This window comes from Emydura macquarii, unplaced genomic scaffold (assembly GCF_026122565.2).
Source record: "Emydura macquarii macquarii isolate MOO-44397 ecotype Brisbane River unplaced genomic scaffold, CSIRO-AGI_Emac_v2 contig_2422, whole genome shotgun sequence".
Classification (NCBI taxonomy): domain Eukaryota; kingdom Metazoa; phylum Chordata; order Testudines; family Chelidae; genus Emydura; species Emydura macquarii.
In genome coordinates, this window is record NW_027132559.1 from 648430 (window position 1) to 669403 (window position 20974).

The window sequence follows — 20974 nt, forward strand, 5'->3', positions numbered from 1 at the left end:
AATCAGGTCCCGAGAGAGGGGACGTACAGATTACTGAAAAACTACCTGCTGCATAGTTACTGTACACAGGATGCAAGAAATGACATTACAAACAATTTAAAAGAAAGATTTCAATTACTTAATGTACATGTAGCACAGAACATGTGTGGAAATAGAAATGGGGGTCTTCATTTGCTTTGTTTAAAAAAAAACCTGCAGTGTAAATTTGTAGTACCTTTTACCCCTCCTTGCAGATTAGGGAATGTTGTTCACCTTGCTGCAATGAAATCCCCCTGGTGTCCAACAGTGTACCACAGACCTCTCAATGTTGCTTAGCAACCTACTTGCTTAAACTTTGATTGGGTCCAAAATTCAAAGATTCCAACAGCAGCCAGTCAGAAATAGTATTCTCTACCAAAATCACCATGTGTGGCTCAGCCCCAATGTTCATAAAGAAAAGAAGGAAACCTGCTTTTGCCTTTCATGTGGTCTTTCTGCCAAGTTTATATTAACAAAAGAATTGAGAAAATGAAATAATCAGCATAAAAGGGGGAAATGGACAAGTGACTACTTACTCTCTTCATTTTGAGGATGTTGAACTATGACCTGAAAAAGCAGTCGGAGGATCCCAGGGTTCTGATCATCATGATCACAGCCCTGCAGGGACAAGTTGAAATTGCCAGGAATATTGGCAGGTTGGTTGTCGCTCAGTTTAAACACATCAGGGCTACTGAACAATCCAGGTAAGTAATACTCCACCCTTTCCTCTTTTCTTTCACAGTTGGAGAGGCTATAGTTGCGGAAGAAGACACTTGCTCTAAGGTTAGAAGGAACAACAAACTGCCATGTCATGAGCTCGTCTTCCGGGAATCCCAGGGGGTAGTTGGCAGACATTAGGGTTGCTGACGATTCTCCTTTAAAAGTAGATTCAATTATACACAACCCTATTACAGAAAAAAATAGGCAGCCATTAAAGAAAATACATATTCACACGCACAGTACAATAGCAATGGACAAACAGTACCTTCAAATAAAAAAATCTTTAATATAAATCTCAGCAATAGGCTAAATTATAAAAGGAAATGGAGTGCATATATTGGAGTCAATGAGGTCATCCTCTAATGGTCAATGCACGGAGAAGGTAAAGAATCGGCTTTTATTGCTGGCTTTTAGAGTTTAGCTCCAAAAACACAGGCCCATCTACCACACGACTGAAGGATCCAACTTTTAGTCTTGGCTCCACAGGAGAAAGTGTGTGATTTGTATAATTGTGTTTACTTACACTGAGTCTCTGAATTTCATGTACAATATCACAAGTGAGAGGACATTCAAATCACTGGAGAACTTAGTGCAGAGGTTTGAATCTAAGGCTTTAAGAGATCTAGAAAGAGTACACAAGATAAAAGTCTCAAATATGTAAGGCGGTAGCTTAATTCAGACCATAGATGGCCTTGTCACATCCCTGACATGTGAATTAAAAACTAACTCTCTGCCTAACCAGGCATCAGTGCAGAAAGTAAAATGCAGAAAAACTACAACAACATTCAGGACTCATTGATGACAAGCAGCAGTAAGGAGGACAACTCCCTGTCTACTCAATAGCTAAAACTAGTGGTACTGCACTGGTGATGAATTACATACCTGATTTTTGCCTGTGTAAATGAACCTATGATGCATGTCTGAAGCAGTTTCCACCCACAACTAATGCTGACTGTGGCATTCAGGTAAAGGGTGGGATCTTCTCATAACTAAAAGGTATCTGTTTGAGCAGTGCACAAAGGGCTCCATCCTTTGCCATGGCTCCAACAGATGAAAAATACAATCGTGCAAGTTTCACATTACAGAATGAGCTAAAACAGACAAGTATGCATATGCAAACGTGAGTGGGCAGGCTGATGTGCCTTCCAGGCACCCTTTTCTCAGTTTCTTAAGCTGCAATGTAAGCCTGAGGAATTCAGCAAGTTATGAAGAAAGACGCTGTTTAAAATTTTTTAAAAAGCCAAACAATAGCAGTCTTCGTCCATTCTCATTACTTTGTTATTCATATGTTTTTACTGTTTTGTAAATAATTTTGGTTTACTTTTAAAATCCTATATGGTCTCAATTTAAGACAAGTTTGAATAATACTGTTTGATTCACAAATAGAAACATGTCACTTTTCATCATTATTAGGTGAACTGATCAAACTAAAAACCATGAAATTAAGAGAACAATCTAAAAATATTTTTAAAAATAGGGTAACTACAAGAAGGGAGAGAGAAGTAAGGGAGTCAGGAAAGTAATTACAAAACTAAAAGTTGATAGCAAGGATCACTGAAGCAAGGAGCATGACTGAGTTCTGGAAACTTTTCAATGGGTTTTAATAAGATGGCACTAAGGTCTGAGGACGTAGAGAAAACAGGAAAGTACTAATGATTAGAACTATATTGCCTGTGCTTTTTAGTTTTGTGATTTTTTCCTATTTCAAGTTAACCAAGTACAAAGATTAAAAAACCCTTTTGCAAGCTATAGGAGCTAATTACAACTGCAAATAAATAAGTAAATAGTATACTATACCTACTTTTTATGGAAGATCTGTTTGCTATATTAAACCCAGAGGTGGTGAGATTTGAATTCCATGGGAGCTGTAAAGTCATGACAACTCCTCCCTGCACCTTGACCCGAGACACTGAGCCATTTCTGCAGAAGGATCCAATGTTGACTCTGGTAGTGTCGATACAGCTGTTGATATTGTAAGTGATTAAATCTGGACAAGTGTCTGCAGGCCCAATCTGCCTTAACCATGGAGCAGAGAATTTCAGTTCAAGCCCAACGTTCTTATTGGCTTTCACATCCCAGATGAAGGTCCTGTTGAGGCGAGGCAGTCCTGATGGCTGAAGATGAACATCTCCAAAGGGGCATGGGCCTGACATACAATCTAAAACAGGAACAAAAAAGGCAGGTGCACAAACCGTGAACAGCTGACAAATCAAGGAGGAACTTGCTGCTTTTTCCCCACTGCATTAATACTTTTCTATTAAGTTATACCTAAACCCCCACCCAACACTCAAATCACAATGTGCAACGTTCCCTCACTGTTTTAACAGCTAGCAAATCAAAACAAATAGTTTTAAGAAAAGAAATTTATATACACTATACACTTCCCTGCAGCCCTCTTGAGAAAGCTGGAACAGACTGACAATGTTGGGTGTTCAAAAACTGTAAGTCAAGCCTCCCAAAACAATGAGATTCATGATTTTTATGTCAGATTTTGAAAAACAAATACATTTTGGGTTCCTTTTATTTGCCTTTTGGTTTTTGAACCTTTAGTGTTCATGCTTTCAAGTTTTCCTCCACAACCATGAGGGCTAAAAATGGACTTTTTAAATAAAGGCTGAGATTCATGACTGGGGCATTTAAGAAAAACATCAAATATAGCAAGACTCTTGGCACTTTAAAAGATTAAGATTGCAAAGTCAAGGACTCAAAAGTTAGGAAAGAGCAGAATTAAGGATGCCTGTACAACTTTAATTCAGTCCTTGTGTATAAACATTAAGATACAGTTACATGATCACATACAATTTTTTCTCAGGACCCCTTCCTCAGGCAGTGCATAGGCAGACTTTCTGGGGAGGAGTCACAATTGTGTAGTGAAGGAGAATGTTGTCTGTAGGACCCCTGCCTTGTTTGTTGAAGAAGCTGGCAGTAAGTGAGGCAGGGAATTACTGAAAGGTGGGGAAGGGGAGAGAAGGCAGTTTATGGTTAAGATAGTTGAGTGCTGCACTGGAGAACTGGAGTCTTTCACTGACTGTCCCACAGAGTTCCTATATAGTGCTAAGCAAGCCACTTAAACCAAACTTTTCACAGGTGGCTACTAATTATGTGTTCCTCCTTTTCTGGATGCCCGACTTGAGACTCTGTGGTCAGATTTGCAAAAGTGCTAAACATTCAAAACTGCAACTGTAAGTCAGTGGGAGCTATAAAGTGCTATATAACGCTAAGTATTCTGAAAAACCAGGTCACTGGAGTCTCTGACTTACTCACTGTGCCTCAGCTATCCACCTGTAAAATGGGGATACTATTGCACCCTCACATCACAGGGGTTTTGTGATTAATAGATCTATTAATGTTTGTAAAGCAGTCAGATACTATAATGGTAAGTACCATAGAAAAGCTCAGCTCTGTCTTCAGAGCAAGGTTTAATAGTGTGCAGTAAATGAGGTGCAGGGCCACACATCGCACAGTGAGCATAAAGTAAAATACTGAATAGCTGCTCATTAAGTGCGCACCATCCATTCTGTGCACAGAATGAGGCAGGGGTCCCATGGAAAAAATAGCATGATGCTGTAATTAAAGATTATGTCATAATGCATATGCACAATGAGGACAAATTAAAGTGAACAGGCAACCTTTATTCTGGTATTTCCTAGCTTTCGAGTGCTTGACTTTGCAACTTTAATTAAATTATTTTAATGTAATATGTGTGCAATTGTGATGCTGGCTGGATTAGGGGGATCATTTATGATATTATTTAATATCAATGTCAAAATTACAATAATTCATCTGAGATATGCCGTGTCAGGTACCGTTAGAAAGGTTATAATTTGCTAAATATGATGATATTGTTTATGTTCATGTGTTATATGGGTATTGGAAGTTATGGATATGTTTGATGTATCTGTATTTCAACTTGTGCTGTGTTTCTGTGCGACACCCCAGACAGGATGGCTGCAGCACTAGCCTGCTTAATGGCCCATTAAGGAAACTCACAGGTACAATGGGCCCAGGGGGAGAAGCCAGGGATACACCTGATGAATCACCAGGACTTATTCATGTGACCCTGGACTCCATCTTATTTCTGTAAAATTTCACAAGCAGCATGGAAAAGGCCAAGGAACATAAAAGGCTGCTGCGCCACATCCACTGACCATTATTTGTCTTCAGTGGTCATCAGTCTTCATCTAACTCTGGATCAACTCATCTACAACTGAAGCTGTGAATCAAAGGACTGAGACTCATCCAGGAACTGGATGTACACCAGAGGGACTATACAAGCCTGCAAATGTCACAGTTCTATTGGAAACCTGATATATATGGACTTTCCATCATTTGTATGTATGTGATTGCTTTAATCCTTTAACATTTCTCTTATAGTTTCTTTCTTTCCTTTTATAATAAACCTTTAGTTTTAGTTACTAAAGGATTGGCTGGCAGCGTGGTACTTTGGGTCAGATCCAAACTTATACTGATCTGGTACTGTGGCTGACCCTTTGGGGTCAGAAGAACCTTTTTGGCAAAGAGCATAGAGTTTTAAATAACTGATCTCTTTACTGGACCTAATGGCTGATTGGGAGCCAGAGACTGAAATGCAGTAAAGGGGGCTGTGATTATTTTTGTGTTCGCTTCTTGATAACCAGTGTGGCTGTTTGTGGCTGGTTGGGAAGTCTGACTTCAGTGTCACCCACCAGTGCTGGGAGAATCTGCTCTCCTTTGCAGCTTGCCCTGACCTTGGCGTTTTCAAGTGGTCTATCCTAGGCTCAGACGGGTCACAGTAATATGTAAATATATGGCCCAGCGTTGAGCTGAATCAAACCTGTTCAAATGTGTGTCAGAGGGCCTATACTGCCAACAGCAAAGGATTAATTATGATATCCCAGTGTTGGATAAGGTTCTATGTTTTTGGAGTATGACGATGAGAGTGCTAACTCCACCATCAGATCATCACAGTGAGAGGCTCAGATGTGCAGTGCAGTGATAACCATAAAGTCCTAGGTAACTATGAATTTATTATATTAAGCACTAGTACTACTGTACATGCTGTTATCATTAACGACTGTATATAAACTGTGTATGCAATGTAGAAAACACATAGTCACTGTGTTATGAGCCAATATAAATGTTTAATTCATTACAATCAACACAGGATGATTCATCCCAATAACTCTACACCTTACAGACAGAGGCCACCCTTGCAGCAACCAGATCTGCTAGCACAGACCCCTGCCAGTGCTCTCATGCAGAAAGCCTGCTGAAGTCAAAGGAAATGTTCAGAAGTCTGCGCTAGGAGATTCAGTTGCAGTGGGCCTATAATTTGGTAAGAGCAATAAGGAACTGTATATAATGTTTTCATTTATTCATAACTATTTGTGCAACAACTTCATTTCAAACGTGGCAAGTCCGTATTTCATACTGTGAGCTACAAACATGCAAAGTTCAAGGAACAGCTTCTGCAGTTCCCACACATGAAAAGCTGTATATAAACTTTCAACCCTAAATGATTTCTCCCTAGCCCAGCCAGTTGTAGCTACCCCAAAATGGTATTATGAACAAGATACTCCGATGTGTTATTATGAACCAGATACTAAACAAGGACTGTCAGGAGGACTCCGAAATTCAAAAAGGGGAAATTTTAACTTAAACACACATCTTACCAATATTCTTCTGGATTTCCATGACAAAGTATTTCTCTGGTGCCACACAAGGGAAGGTAACATTTTCTTTTCCTCCAGCAGTTATTCTGAGTTCAGAGCTGCATTTGCGTCCTACACAGATTTTACATTGTTGAAATGATGGAACAGAAGGCCCAGGTTTAATTGTAACTGTGATGTTATCCACAGCATGAAGGGAGATTGCAAAAAAACCTGAAAAGAAAAAATAAATATGCTTCAAAGTAATCTGCATGTGAATGTCAGATAATTTCCCCACACATCCAAGGATGCTACATAATTAAAGAGTAATGTTTTAACCATGTTCTTAAAATTTGAAATGTTGAGCCTACAAAACACTTTTTATACTTAGTTAAAACAGCTGCAAAAAATCTGCCTGCATCTGCCAAATTTTTTGGTTATGCTAAATGAGAAGAGAAAGATGTTGAATGTCACATGCACAGTATAATTCCTACTTCAGTTCACTTGTATTGCCATTGTTTTACTCCACTCACAGTTCAGACATAGACATTGTCAAGGTTTGGGCCAGATCCCTATGGACTTAGATACCTTTGAGGATCTGGGCCTTCCTCTCAGTTGCTAGTGTCCAGACTTTGGCTTTGAATATGTTATCGCAGTCCCTACTGCACAATATACAGTCAGTTTCCATGTCTGCAGGCACATATGGGGTTATGGTTCAATTCAAGAAGTATATATTGCAGTCAGATTAGAAATTGAGCCTTCATTGGAATAACTGTACAAAGCAGGAAGCACACATACTAGCAAAAGTGCAGTGACTGTGCCTTACCTACAGCCTCACCACTATTTGTGTCCCTACATACTGGCAGAGCACTATATGTTGAGTCTGAGAAACAAAGTTAGAAGGGAGTAACACAACGTAACACATTTTTAATATATAAAAATACTCTGGATTTTAAATGCGAGCTTCACCTGTTTCATTCACAAGGAGTGAAGCTGAATACATGTTAAGTTGAACAATGGAACTTTATTAAACCCTGTGGACTGCTCTGTCCATGTGACTGAATTGCCCCCAACCTAATTCTCTGCATTCCCTGTTTCACTGATGTTCTGTACATAACAGTCCCTCCAGGTCAAATGGGCCCTCTGACTCCAGTTCCACTGAGCATGATACACTGCTCTCAACACAATTTAGTTTATTTAGAGACAAATCCTCCTCTCAGGCCACCACCTAAGTAAGAAGTGTGTGTGTAAGTAATAGCCCCTTCTGTTAGGCCACTATGGAAACAGTGGCCCCACTTCCTCCATGTGTGGGAGGGCTGGCTGTCGGATCCATATAGACATGGTTTCACCTTCCTCACCCTTCACAGTCCATCCCTACAGGTCTGGGTGTAAGGAGCGACTCCTGCAGTATGAGGATTTGGACCTCTGAAGGGCCCTCCGTGAATCCGTTTTGCTGACCCTTACTTGTCATCTGATTTGGCTCTTGGGAAACATAAGAGAAGTCTAAGCAATCTGTATAATGAAATTGCACTTTTAATTCAGGGTACCAGACTGCCAGCAAGAATTGAATCTTCAAATGATATTGTACAGTGGATATAGTGTTAGTGTAAAACACTAAAAATCAAAGAATCAATTGACTGGTAGGGCAAGAATATTCAGTGAACAGGTAATAGATTGCCAACAACTGAATCTATGAGCCAAATTTGACAGCACTGCATGTAATGGCATAAATGACATGGGGTGTAAAAAGCAAAGTAGCACAACTTGGCACTGATCTGGCATGCAGAAGGAATGTGTCACCACTTTGATATTCTGAAATGCTCCATTTCAGTCCTGGGGTAAGTGGGTGAAATCTGCATGAAAGTCAGTGGGATTTAGCCATGGCTGAGATAGTTCCAGAAATGTTGGGGATGGTAAGAGTGCTTTGTTTTTACAGTCACCCGTTAGTTATGTATATTACCATCCCTTCCGTACTTCCTGCAGCCCTACTACCTCACTGGACAAGAAGATAGTGTTGCCAATTTTCACGATTTTATCGTGAGTCGTAAAGCTCTAGATCTTGCAGTCATGTGCCTATCCCACAACTCTAGTTTTCATTTAAAAAAAAAAGAAAAAACGTAAGTTTCTAGCCTTCATGGGTATAGAGCAAAACCTAAAAACATGAACCCTAGAGGATCAAGAGCCAGAGGTAAATAAAAAGAACTCCAAGGGAATTTTTTTTAAATCTCATTTTAAGCCAATTTCACGATTTGCTTAGAACCTGACAACACACAACTTCCAAAAGCTAACTCTGACCAAACTATGCTTTGCCCCATACACCTTCCACATAACTTACAGTATGCCAACCCCATGTGTTCAAAAATCAGCAATCAGACCTCCGAAAAATCCTCCGATCTATAACAATCTATACTCAAATTCCCCACCCCCCAATGTTATCATAAACTATAAAAAAAATAAAATTCAAATGTTCTAGATTTTAAATGTTTGCCTGTCACAATGCTTTCAATAGTACTGTTTTTATTCTAAATTACAAGTACTTTCCTGGGGAACTTAAAAGACCTTTCAGGTTAAAAAATACCAGAGTGGATTGAACATGCCAGTTCATGTTTATGAAGAAAAATCTGTTTTGCTGCATGGATTTAATTAAACAATCTTGTCTTTCTAAATCTTAAAGAGAGCGATGTGCATAATTTTGGTATGCAACAACTGAGAAGAGTGGGCTTGATTCACCTTGACCAGCCCAGGGGGATTGAAATGCACCTCTTGTGCCAGTGAGGGCTGCAGTGCCTCATAGGGATACACCCACCCCACCTGCTCTTATGGGGGGAAAGAAGGGACACATCAGGGAATGGAGGGAAAACTTCCCATGCCTGGGGACCTGTATCCGGGTTTCATCTGAACCAATAACAGTGCAACAAATTTGATGGAAAGTTTTAGAGGGAGCAAATTTGCAAGCCATTTGCAAGCCAACGGAAGGCTGATAATGCAACATTATTATTGCCATAGTATAATTCATCCCAGCAGTGACGTCCTCATTTATACGTTTGTTCAGCACTTTTAGAAACAAAGAGAAAGAACCATAATGGCCACTGACAAAAAATCCTGAGCCTGTTCTTTCCTTGTATCATTCACTGCGATTAAAATATTCTTACTCAGTTTAGCAAAGAAGTGAAAACTAACATTGCAATTCCTCAGTTGGGCCCAATCAGAGTCTCACTGAAGACAACAAAAACAAACAAGAGCCCTGCAGCACCTTAAAAGACTAACAAATTTCTGCGGGCATAAGCTTTTGTGGGCTGCAACCCACTTCGTCAGATGCATGAAGTGGAAATCACAGATAAGAGGTATATCTATACATCCAAGGGTGAGAAACATAACAATGGGGAGGGGAAGTGCTAACAAAGTAATTTCAGTTAGGGTAGATGAGGCCTATTCACAACCTTGATCAGAAGGTGACAATGTGTGAACAGTGACAATTACTTCTTGTAATGAAATAACCATTCCAAGTCCCTCTTCAGACCCAGTCAAGTCAACTTAACACAATCAGACCGGGTCTGAAGAGGGACTTGGAATGGTTATTTCATTACAAGAAGTAATTGTCACTGTTCACACATTGTCACCTTCTAATCAACGGTTGTGAATAGGCCTCATCTACCCTAACTGAACTGTTTTTGTTAGCACTTGCCCTCCCCATTGTTGTTTCTTACCTTTGGATGAATAGATATACCTCCTGTCTGTAATTACCATTTCATGCATCTGACGAAGTGGGTTGCAGCTCACAAACTTATGCCTGCAGAAATTTGTTAGTCTTTAAGGTGCTACAGGACTCTTGTTGTTTTCGCTGTATACAAACTAACACGGCTACCCCCTCTGGAACTTTTCACTGAAGACAATGGGAGCTGCTCGTGCCTGTTACCTTCTCTTTAGGGCACTGGTTCTCCAAACACACAGAGACCACATGGGAAGTTGGGCGAGTGCAGAGGTGAGCCGCAAGAGAGCAGAGTTTCTCTTCTCCGCTTCCTGTTCTCCCAAACAAAGCAGTTCTCAGAGTGGAAAGTTGATCAGCTATTCTTAGTTTAATCCGTATTTTTTACTTTTTCATTCAGCTTTGTGCTATTCCATACACTTGATGCACAAAAGAATATACTTTCACCATGACAGTTCTTAATTTTTCAGATATTTATTAGTATGGTAGCTAGATACAGATGGAGTTAACAGGGCTTCTTTGTTTGTGTGCAACTAGGGGTTTCTTCCTTGCCTAAAGTACTTTTCAGGTTCAATTCTTGTTTAGAAATAAAAAAGCCTATTCTCATTCTTTCCTCTAATTCTCTTCCCAGGACAATGATCTTAGCTTTCACTTTTCCCTTCGTCGTCTCTGGAAACCCTGAAGTAGCATAATTATTCTTGCAACAAACCAGGACAGAACACAAACACTATGGTCATTAACAGAGATCAAGCATGAAGCTCAGTGATTCAGGAAAGCACAGCCATATACATTGCTATTCACCAAGTCCCAATAGGACTAAAGCACAGCTTAACTTTAAACACATGATTACTTAATGATAAGTTTGAAAAGGCATTCCTGAATCAGAGCCTCAAATCAGTAGCTTTTCCTATTTTGAGATAGAAAGAGCTAATGCCATTGACAGTGACAAAAGTAATAGGCTCTTATCTTTGCTGGGGCCAGCTACTAGAAATATGCATGGAGAGACACATTAAGCCAGATCACAGCACAAGCAAACATCTCCCTAAGATAAAAACTCTGAAGATATGTTACTGCCCAAAATGATTGAGAGCACCGTACCAGAACATCAGCAATGTCTTTATTGTAAAAATTAGATTAGGGTAATTTACTGAATCAAATGTCATCTTCTTTAGGACCTTAAAAAAAAGGTCACACACAAACAAAAGTGCATCCAACGATCCCAGAGTCACTAAACATTTAGAATTGAACAGCCTAAAAAAAATACACTACAGAGCAGACAAGACTATATAAATTACTTCTATTGCAGTGCTTTGTAAGCACCACAATCTCTTCATGACTCATACTGATCTGTCTTTGTCTATGCTTTTCTCTGCATGTCTCCTTGTTAGGATTACCTAATTGTATATACTGCTTGTAAGGAAGGAATTTCCATGTAACGTAAATGCTGCTCAGTACAATGACTCACAGGATATTTAACAAGCAAGAAGAAATAAAAAGACTGTTACCCTTCATCTGCACGATAGACAGATTTGGGGATGGAAGGAGCCCTTAGCGAACTACCCACTCCTGCCCTTGCATTGTGGAAGGATTGGTTTACGTGATTTCCTAAATCATCTCTGATAGACAGATGTCCAATCTAGCCCTGGATTCCTCAAATGATGGCAATTCTGCAGCCACCATGGACAATTTGTTCCACTGTCTAATTTTAACCTTAAATTTTCCCCACTGCCACTGAAACTCATTACTTTTTGTTTTGGCCTGGGCCGCTCACTAATACGTGAGCCTTGTTCGCTTGTAATATCCCTTTATTTCTCAGTAATGTCTTCCCTCGGTCTGAACACACCCACGTCTGCTGGGCCTTCTTTTGTCAGCCTTATTTTCCAGAACTTTCATCAATTTCATTGCTCCGAACACTCTCCAATTTGTCTTATTCAATTAGTTTTAGATACAACCTCAACAGCAACCCAACTACAAGTAACAGCTGTGGAATTCTCTCACTCGATTTACAATGCAGTCTCCTAACACTACATCCCAATGTAGTATTTGTCTATTTTTGCAATAATAATGTTGTGGAGGATAAATCGATACTGAAACAATAACTCAAATCTTTCTGTAGCATAAACAATGAGAGTTCTGTGGCACTTTAAAGACTAACAAATTGAATTTCAGCAGGAATAAGCTTTCATGAGCTTCAGCTCACTTCCTCAGATGCAGTAGGTAGAAATGATACAACAAATAGGTAACATATAGGAGGCATCATATACATATACAAGTGCATAGAGAACAATGGGTTAGGTGGATAAAAGCCCAGTACTTGAGGTCTAATGACAACCATTGAATAGGAGGTGAGGATGGGTGATCAAAGCAATTTACCTCTTGTAATGAGCTTTTATCCACCTACCCCATTGTTCTCTATGCGCTTGTATGTGTATATGATGCCTCCTATATGTTACCTATTTGCTGTATCATTTCTATCTACCGCATCTGAGGAAGTGAGCTGAAGCTCACGAAAGCTTATGCCTGCTGAAATTAAATGTGTTAGTCTTTAAAGTGCCACAGAACTCTCGTTGTTTTTGCTGTATACAGACTAACACGGCTACCCCTCTAGAACTTTTCTGTAGTATGTTACTGATTAGCCTTTATTCCCCATAAAGGTTTGTTTCGTTATATCTTCTTTAATGAATCTCTTTTACATTTGCCTTACTGAAGCTCATTTTGTTGATTTTAGTATGTTTATCCAGTTTGTCCATATTCTTCAACGAAATTTGCAATCCCTCCCAATTTCATCTGCAAGGTGGTTTAGTGTTATCTTCATTACATCCTTCAAGCCATCAGCGAAATTAGCCACCTAACAAGTCTTGTTTTGTTTACAGGAGAGCAAGATATTAGTAACCTGATACCACACTATAGAACTAATGAACCATTTAAAAGTGACCGCTTGACAAAAATAAAACTAAACAAACCAAGATCGATGGAAGTAGTACAAACAAGGAGTCAGACTCCCCTTTGTCACAAATATTTGTGGCTACAATGGATTTTATCTTTTTGCCACAAATATAGCAAAGAGCAGGATCAATGTGACATATTCACTTACAAAGCAAACAGGCTTTTGTTTACATTTAAATCTAAACACGCCACTTGTTTATTTTTCTGGTGGCAGTCAATTGGCCTATTTCAGTTTGGGCCTGATTTTAGCACCTAGTTTGTTAGGGGTATAGGGTTTAGACTTCTGGATGAAAACAGATTGCGTTCAGGAGGTCATTGTGACAATTAAGGCCCCAGTTCTGCAAAGATTTATTGCGCCCATTGGGACTACTCACATCCTTAACTTTTAGCACAGGCTTTGCAGAATAGGGGTTAAGGTTTGTAAAGTACTTTGCATTTTTCTTTAATTACATCTGTTTCAGCACTTGATTTTGATAAATGAACACTTTCAGAATGAGGATTATTAAAAATTTTAAGATGCATTTTGGGTCTGTCAAGCTTAATTGTTATTACAGAAGCGCATCTTTTCTTTCAAGCAAATGCTAAGTTTTGGTACATATACAGAGAGGTAAGAAGTGGTAGTTCAATCACCGTGCTAGTTCTGTTCTGGTGACTAGTTCTGAAAAGTACAGCAGCACAAGACAAAAAAAAAAAGTGAGAGCATAGCAACAGGACAAGGAAGTGTCAGAAAGAATGTCAGAAAGGAAGTTAGTGCCAGAAAGGAATGTTAAAGACAAAGACTTGTTTACTCTGGTATCTATAACCTTTACAAACATTAAACAGCCACATCAAACCTATTTTGCAATAAAACTGCCCATGACTGAGCAAGTGCTTTCTGACTCAATGTATCCCTATCCTAACCCAGTCTATGTGACAATGAGAAGTTCGCATCCCAGAGATAACTCTGGACTAGAATTTCAAGGTTGGCATTAGTCTAACTGGACTCTCCATTTCCATGCACAGTCCTGCTACCCTCTCCCTCTTTTCTTTGGCTTCCAATGTAGTGACTTTATAATCAGTCAGAGCCTTGTCCTTTCTGCCTGGTGAAAATCACTAAGGAAATACAGAAACTTTTGTTGGCTGAGATGATCAGTGATTGACTGCAGGGATGTGGAAGAGGTACACGTGGTTCTCAAAGAAGCAATTGGGAAGCCACTGCTCAAAGAACTAACTTCTGAAGCTGACAATCTGGCTATCAATGTGTCTATTCCCCATTTTTGGGAGTGTCATGGAGGATATTTTGACAAGGCAGCTCAAGTGGTTTTCCGAGTCTTCACCTTTCCTTAACAAGGACAGTCTGGCTATAGGCTTAGTTATAAGGGGAAATGGCACAAGCTACAGCATCTCTTCCAAGTAATGGATGAGGTGTCCATGCAGATTCCTTTATAACAGTGATCAGCTTTTGATATTGTTGTTTATAAGGCTTTCTTGACTTGCTTACAGACTCCAGCTGAAGCAGACTGAGTTGCTCAAATGGTTCTGTTCTTTCTTTCTTTTTTTTCCTACCAAGAGAACCAAAATGGCTTCCTCCTCCCCCAATAAGTAATTTATTACAAACTGCCTACACCTTATCACTTCAGGATTAGATTGCCATAATGCACTCTATATCAGGCCACGCGATGAGGCTACTTGGAAAATGAAGTTACTAAACAAGTAGCTACGTTCTGTGGTAAGTGGAGTTTCATTCTGGGAGCACAATGACACCAGTGCTCTGGCGTTTACATTGGCTGACAGTAGGTCTCTGCACAGAGTTTAATTCAAGATACTGGTGACCTGAGAGGTTACCTGCCTCAGTGCCACCAGTGAGATCAGCTGAAGCGCTAGAGTGGAAGTTCCCTAGATATAAAAGTTGGAGCAGTTGGCAGGGTGCTTCCAAGGGGTCCTTAAATTTGGAATGTAACTCTCCCATCCCCATTTCACCACAGCCAAAATTAACCTGTTTTCTGGGCATATGCCATAGCCCATCTTTTTTCCCCTCAAGCTTTTGGATGGAGTTTATTTTCTTATTCTCATATTTGTGGGCTGTATCAAAATGGGATGAACCACTCCTTTATATTATATCCTTCGCCCTGTGTGTTTAATTTGTGTAACTGGTGTCTATAGCATTATTTTTACAAACACCTCCAGCACAAGTCTGAAGAAATAAATTCAGAAGTAGGAAGGGAGTTAATGCCTATGGAGATCTCAGAATGATTGTGTCTGTGAAATTCACAAGAGATAAGAGGACATTTCTAAACATTTCCCCAAGAGATGAAGCCTTCTTGCTGCACATAGTTTCCAAGGGTTCAGGTAGCAAACACCCAATTTACCTTTTATTCCCTCAGTGTCCCTTTAAGGAAGGGCACAGAAGTTGCCTACAATTAATCTGCTGCATCAGTTTAGATTTTCTGCAGATATTTCCAAGTTATGTGTATTCCAGACTTAGGGTGAAATCCTGTCCACTGCTGCCACCCCTTTACATCAAGTAAGAAGGCCGTAGTGATGTAAAGGGGCCCTAAAAGCCCCACTTCCAGCCAAGGGAAGATTCCCTCAGTGCAGGAACTGAGGAAGACAGCTGTAAGGCTGCTTTCCAAGGACCCCCTCATCAGTTCTGGATGGAGTAGGGAATGTGTTGGGTGGCGGTGGTGGCAGCAGGCCACAGCCTGTAACAATGCTGAAATACTGGGCAGTCTAAGTAGGCTGCCGTAAAGATAGGCCTTGTCTACACTTGAAGGGGTTTGCTGGTACCGTTATACTAGCAACCTCTGTAGAGAAGCAGTCTATACAAAATGGAGTAACCTGTATTGACAAAAGGACTTTTTTATTGATATAATTGCATCTACACTAGGGCTTTTGCTGGCATAGTTATGTTAGTCAGGGTCCAACTTTTAAAGTGTAGACCAGGCCTTTGGCCCCCAGGACTGTCTTTGTTATGCCAAAGGCCTCTCCAGCCCCTGGAGCAGACCAGGATTGGCAGGGCACAATGGTCACTTAAAACCACCCTAGTCTCTCCCCTCCCTGCCTAGCCTGGAAGATCTCTCCATTAATTTTGCACAGAATTATACATTATCAGTCCCAAACAGAATCACTAGACATATACAAGCTGCAACACAAGCTACCCTGGACTTGTTAGAACATGAAAAGATTCAGCGCATACAAGTACACACACACACGAGCGCACTTCCCTTACCAATCTAAGATTGCCTCATTTCTCAATAACCTGAAGAAACAGGTTGAGAGTTGACATTTTGGTGTTACCTACTTCAAGAAGCAGCTATTTACTTTTCTATATTTCTTCTCTTATTTCCTCTCCTCTCTCAGTACTATTTATAGATACTGCAGTAGTTATCTGAAATCATTAAAATTCAAATCTATACACAGGTACACATATGTGAACTACATCTACCAGCAGCTAGGTAGAAGTTTTCCTACCACATGTAAAATTCCTGCTAACAAGACATCCTACAGAGTTTGAGATGATCTGCATGTATACCCTTTGGTTGTCATACAGGGGCAACATCTGTCCACCTCTAGACAAACATAGCTCCAAAAAACAATTACATTTAGTACTGTTTCCAAGGCACACTGAATTTAACAAGACCATACATGAAAAGAAAGAATAGGCTTCTGCATTCTGATTTTTTCCCCCCAAATTTTATTACTTTACTTCTATCTGTCAAAAGACAAATTTTGATACCAAAAGGATCACCCAACTCTAACATTCCTACCCCCACAGTGGACAGAGACCTGTAGTTATAACTACTAACTCATGTATACTAGTCCCAGAGGGGTAGTTGTGTTAGTCTGTATACAGCAAAAACAACGAATCCTGTAGCACATTAAAGACTAACACATTTTTGTGGGCATAAGCTCTCGTGGGCTGCAACCCACTTCATCAGAGACTTTGTTAGCACTTGCCCTTCCCATTGTTGTTTCTTACCCTTGGATATATATATATGCCTCCTGTCTGTGATTTCCATTTCATGCATCTGACGAAGTGGGTTGCAGCCTACGAGAGCTTATGCCCACAGAAATGTGTTAGTCTTTAAGGTGCTACAGGACTCTCATTTTTTTCCCATGTATACTAGTGTTGGTGGAGTTGAACTGGTAAAACAAAGCAGACTTTGGTTCCAAGAATCCCAGCAAAGAGTCGTTCCTCAGGTTGTGAATCGAACATTTCATGTTGGAGACAAACTTAGGTAAAGTTGTTCAACTGCTATCTAGAATGCGGTAGTCGGGTTTTTTTTTCTTCTTCTTCTTTTCTTTTAAAAAACACACATACAAATAAGTTCTACTAAAAATAAAAAAACAAGACAAGCTGATGAAAACCAGCCTTGATAAAGCATGTTTTCTGTTGTGTCTTAACTATTGCCTGGTTGTTATACTGTATGCATAAACTTATGTCATAATTCTGGGGTAAAATCCACCTCTGCCCTCTTTGTGGTCTGCTCAAGGGCTTCCCTTTATGTACCAGGCCTCCAGCTGTCACCTCTTTATAAGTGGAAACCCACATCCCTCTCTCTCCAGATAATGGATTTAGGCTTGCAGTCCTCCTGTAATTCATCGTTCTTACCCCTTGACTTTAGCTCAGCGCTTGCAGTTCTGCTCTCTCCCAGGAACTATGACAGTGGTTACCACTGACCAGCCAGCTTTAACAAAGCACAATACAATTATTTAGGACACAAGCATTAGAGAAAGCTGCCGACCCTGATAGGTTTCCAGTCTTTCAAACCCTTCCAGCAGGGTTTTGCTTTCTCAGTTACAGTCTTATATTATTTGATTGTCAAACAAGGGGCCCCTCCAGTTCAGGCTGATCCTTTACATCAAAAGTCCTTTCTTTGTCTGCTAGGTCTCTTGAACCTGGTCTGAAGCAGTAGATGCAATTCCCCTAGGGAATGGTACCTTTCTGGAGTTGGTTACCTGTCCCAGGATTTGTAGTAATAACCCTCCCTTCCCCCACTGATTTTAGATCCTGGGGGGAAGCTCAATAACCTGTGGAGCTACAATAAAATCCCTAGCTCACAAAGATACAGATAACATTTATGGATACATATGTTTGTGAATATTCCCTGGACCCATAGTGCCATCATTCCATGCTTCAAAAGTTTCACATCTGCACACCTTATACAACAAATACCCACTAGTTACAACAAAAATGAAAAGAGAGGAGTTTTCCAGTTTGGAGAATCTGCCTCTTTCTCCCCTCTCCTCTTTTCCCCAGTCACTCAGAATTCCACGCAATTTACAAGCTGCTAGATCCTATTTACTGCAGTATATTCTCCTGCACACGCCATTTTCCTTCTAACATTGATGCCAAAACTGTAGTTTGAAATGGATCAGAGTTGTGAATAAGGTACCACGCATAAGAAAGGTATTATTAGGATATTTTTGTGGTAATATCATCAAGCACTGGACTACCACCATTAGAAAACTGTTGTTTGTTAATTCATAATGTGAGGGAAATGATCCTGTTGATAATCTCATGTGAGGTCACACAAACTGAGTTTCTCTGATGTCAGATACACACTGCCAAAAGCTGTCTAGTGTATTAATACTCACACTTTCATGAACCTTTCACCTCTCTCTCTTTCTCATTTTATCCTTCAAATTGTCTCCACATTACTGAAGCCTCCAAGACAGAAAAGGTTTTAATAAAGAAAACACAGTCTAGAAGTTAGAAAAAAAAAACCCCACAAGTTTCCTGGTGATATGTTACTACTAGGAGGGAGGAAAAAATTAAGATACATGGCACATAGACAAGGGCGCCAGACCTTTGTAGAAGTCAGGGGGTCACTTTTACCATCGGCATAGATTGGGTGGGCAACGCTGCCTCCTGCTCCCCCCACTTTTTAACATGAGCATAGTTTGTGGGGGTAGGAAGTAGCGTTGCCCACCCAAACTGCAAGTCTCGGGAATGCGCGGAGCGGTGCCAGCAGGGGCTGCGCTTTGTGGTGGTGGAGACTCCCCCTGTTCATAGATTATTGTGATCATTCAGTCTGACCTCCCACATAATACAGGCTGTAGCACTTTCCTGAATTATTTCCTGTTTGAACTAGAACTATTTTTTAGAAAAAGATCCAATCTAGATTTTTTTTTAAAAAAAAGGAAGCAAACTATTCACCTCACCCATCCTAATTTCTGAGAAGAAAAAATAAATATTGTAGATTGACTGGTATGTAACACGTGCGTGCACACATAAATACACCTTTTATGCTCTTAGAAAGAAAGATCTCTATCAGAGAAGAAAGTGGTTATTCAAACTGGAAACAACCCAGCTCTCACTGATGTTAATGGGAGCAGAAACAGGGCTATTATCTATATCCTGTCACTGATAAGGAAGAACAAAAAAGCCTATAAGCTAGTATCTTCTTTTCTGAAGGAAAACACTACATATAATAGTCTTGTATCCCCAGTTTCATAGATATCACTGAGATCAGCCAATTGAGGAGAAAAATTTAATTGCTGTATAGTCATGAGGGAAGAAGATTGATATCAGCAGTGTTTGTAAATTCACTAATATAACAGTGAAATTTTAAAGTCCAAAAATACAAATGCGGATTAAGGACTTTAGACCAAAAGGACTTTAGACCGGTTTTAATACCATTAATTCGTACTTCAAAGACTGCACAAAATTATGCTTAAGTATATTATTAGTGCTTCAAAGTAAATGTTCCTAAATTTGGACTCAAGTCGCTAGAGGCCTGATTTTCAAAACTAAGTTCCCATTTTTGTGGATACCTGTATCTGTATTTTTCCCATTTATAATTAATTCATACTTTTTCCTGGTAATTTACTGTGAGTGAAAAGTTGCATCTGAAACTCACAGAGGCTGCTTCGAAAATAACTAGAACAATGCAAGTTAAATGAACGAGCGGAACAGGAACCTGATAGGAAGACCAAGAAAGATGTAGTTGAGTAGGGGGGCCCTTTAGCATGATATACATTGGGGGACAAGAGCATCATCTTAAGTCATTTTAAATATGGGCAGCAACAAAATCCATTGCTCTCCCAGGGGAGTTTTAGCAGCAAGAGCTTGATCAGTCCCAGGAAAGAGAGAGAGACTCCCTCTAGCAAAACCCATGAATGGTGCTGATGGCACCTCAAAAGGATTTGCAGTCATGCTTAACTGGAAGGAGCATCCCCATGATGTAGAAACCTTTGCTGATTGATTTACATTTCAGTTTAGTTTTATAAAACAACTTTGCTAATGAAAATATTGAGACTGTAATTTTGGCCCATGCATCAGTGAAGATTCCATGAAAATAGCCACTTTGCAACTTTTCCTCCATAAGAGATACCGTGGGCCTCCCCTGATTGTAGTTTGCTGAGGCCCGGTCTACACTAAAAAGTTAGGTCAACACAGCTATGTCACGCAGGGATGTGAAAAATCCACACTCCTGAGGACATAGTTAAACCAACCTACCTCTGGTGTAGACAGCACTAGGTTGGCAAAGGAATTCTTCCGTCAACCTGGCTACTGACTCTCAGGGAGGTGAACTACCTATGCTGACAGAAGAACCCCTCCCATCAGCACAGGTAGTGTCTACATTTGAAATGCCACAGCGGCACAGCTGCACAGCAGTAGTGTTTCAAATGTAGACAGGCCCAAGTGCATGGGGGAGTGAAGGTCTGCGGAGGAAAATATAGGTTGAAGTGATGGGGATGGGTGGGTGTCCTAAGACACAGCATTAAGAAGTATTTTGAAATATGCAGTTATCTGTATGAAAAATTCCATGTACTGAGGGTTCTGAATCACAAACAAGAAAATTCCATTAAAAATGACTCATTCTCATGAACACTTAATAACTCAAAGCAGGGGAAAGACAAAATCACCACAGCGGGAAAGTTAAATGCAAAAGGGGCGGTGGGAGAGGGAGGGAACCCAAAAAGAAACTACTTTCAGGCAAGAATTTCTTAAAGATGAAGAATCCCTTTCCTC

The 20974-nt window shown here is 40.1% G+C and overlaps 1 protein-coding gene across 1 annotated transcript in view; it reads right to left on the bottom strand.

Moving 5' to 3' along the window:
• The window catches only part of CDCP1 (CUB domain containing protein 1), a 47424-nt gene that overhangs the window by 21751 nt on the left and 4699 nt on the right, over positions 1 to 20974 (bottom strand). Inside the window, exons 2-4 of the mRNA XM_067561726.1 lie at positions 6390 to 6599; positions 2540 to 2896; positions 555 to 923 (exon numbers count right to left, since the gene is read on the bottom strand). Coding sequence (XP_067417827.1) covers positions 555 to 923; positions 2540 to 2896; positions 6390 to 6599 — 936 coding nt within the window. The remainder of the gene's footprint in view (positions 1 to 554; positions 924 to 2539; positions 2897 to 6389; positions 6600 to 20974) is intronic.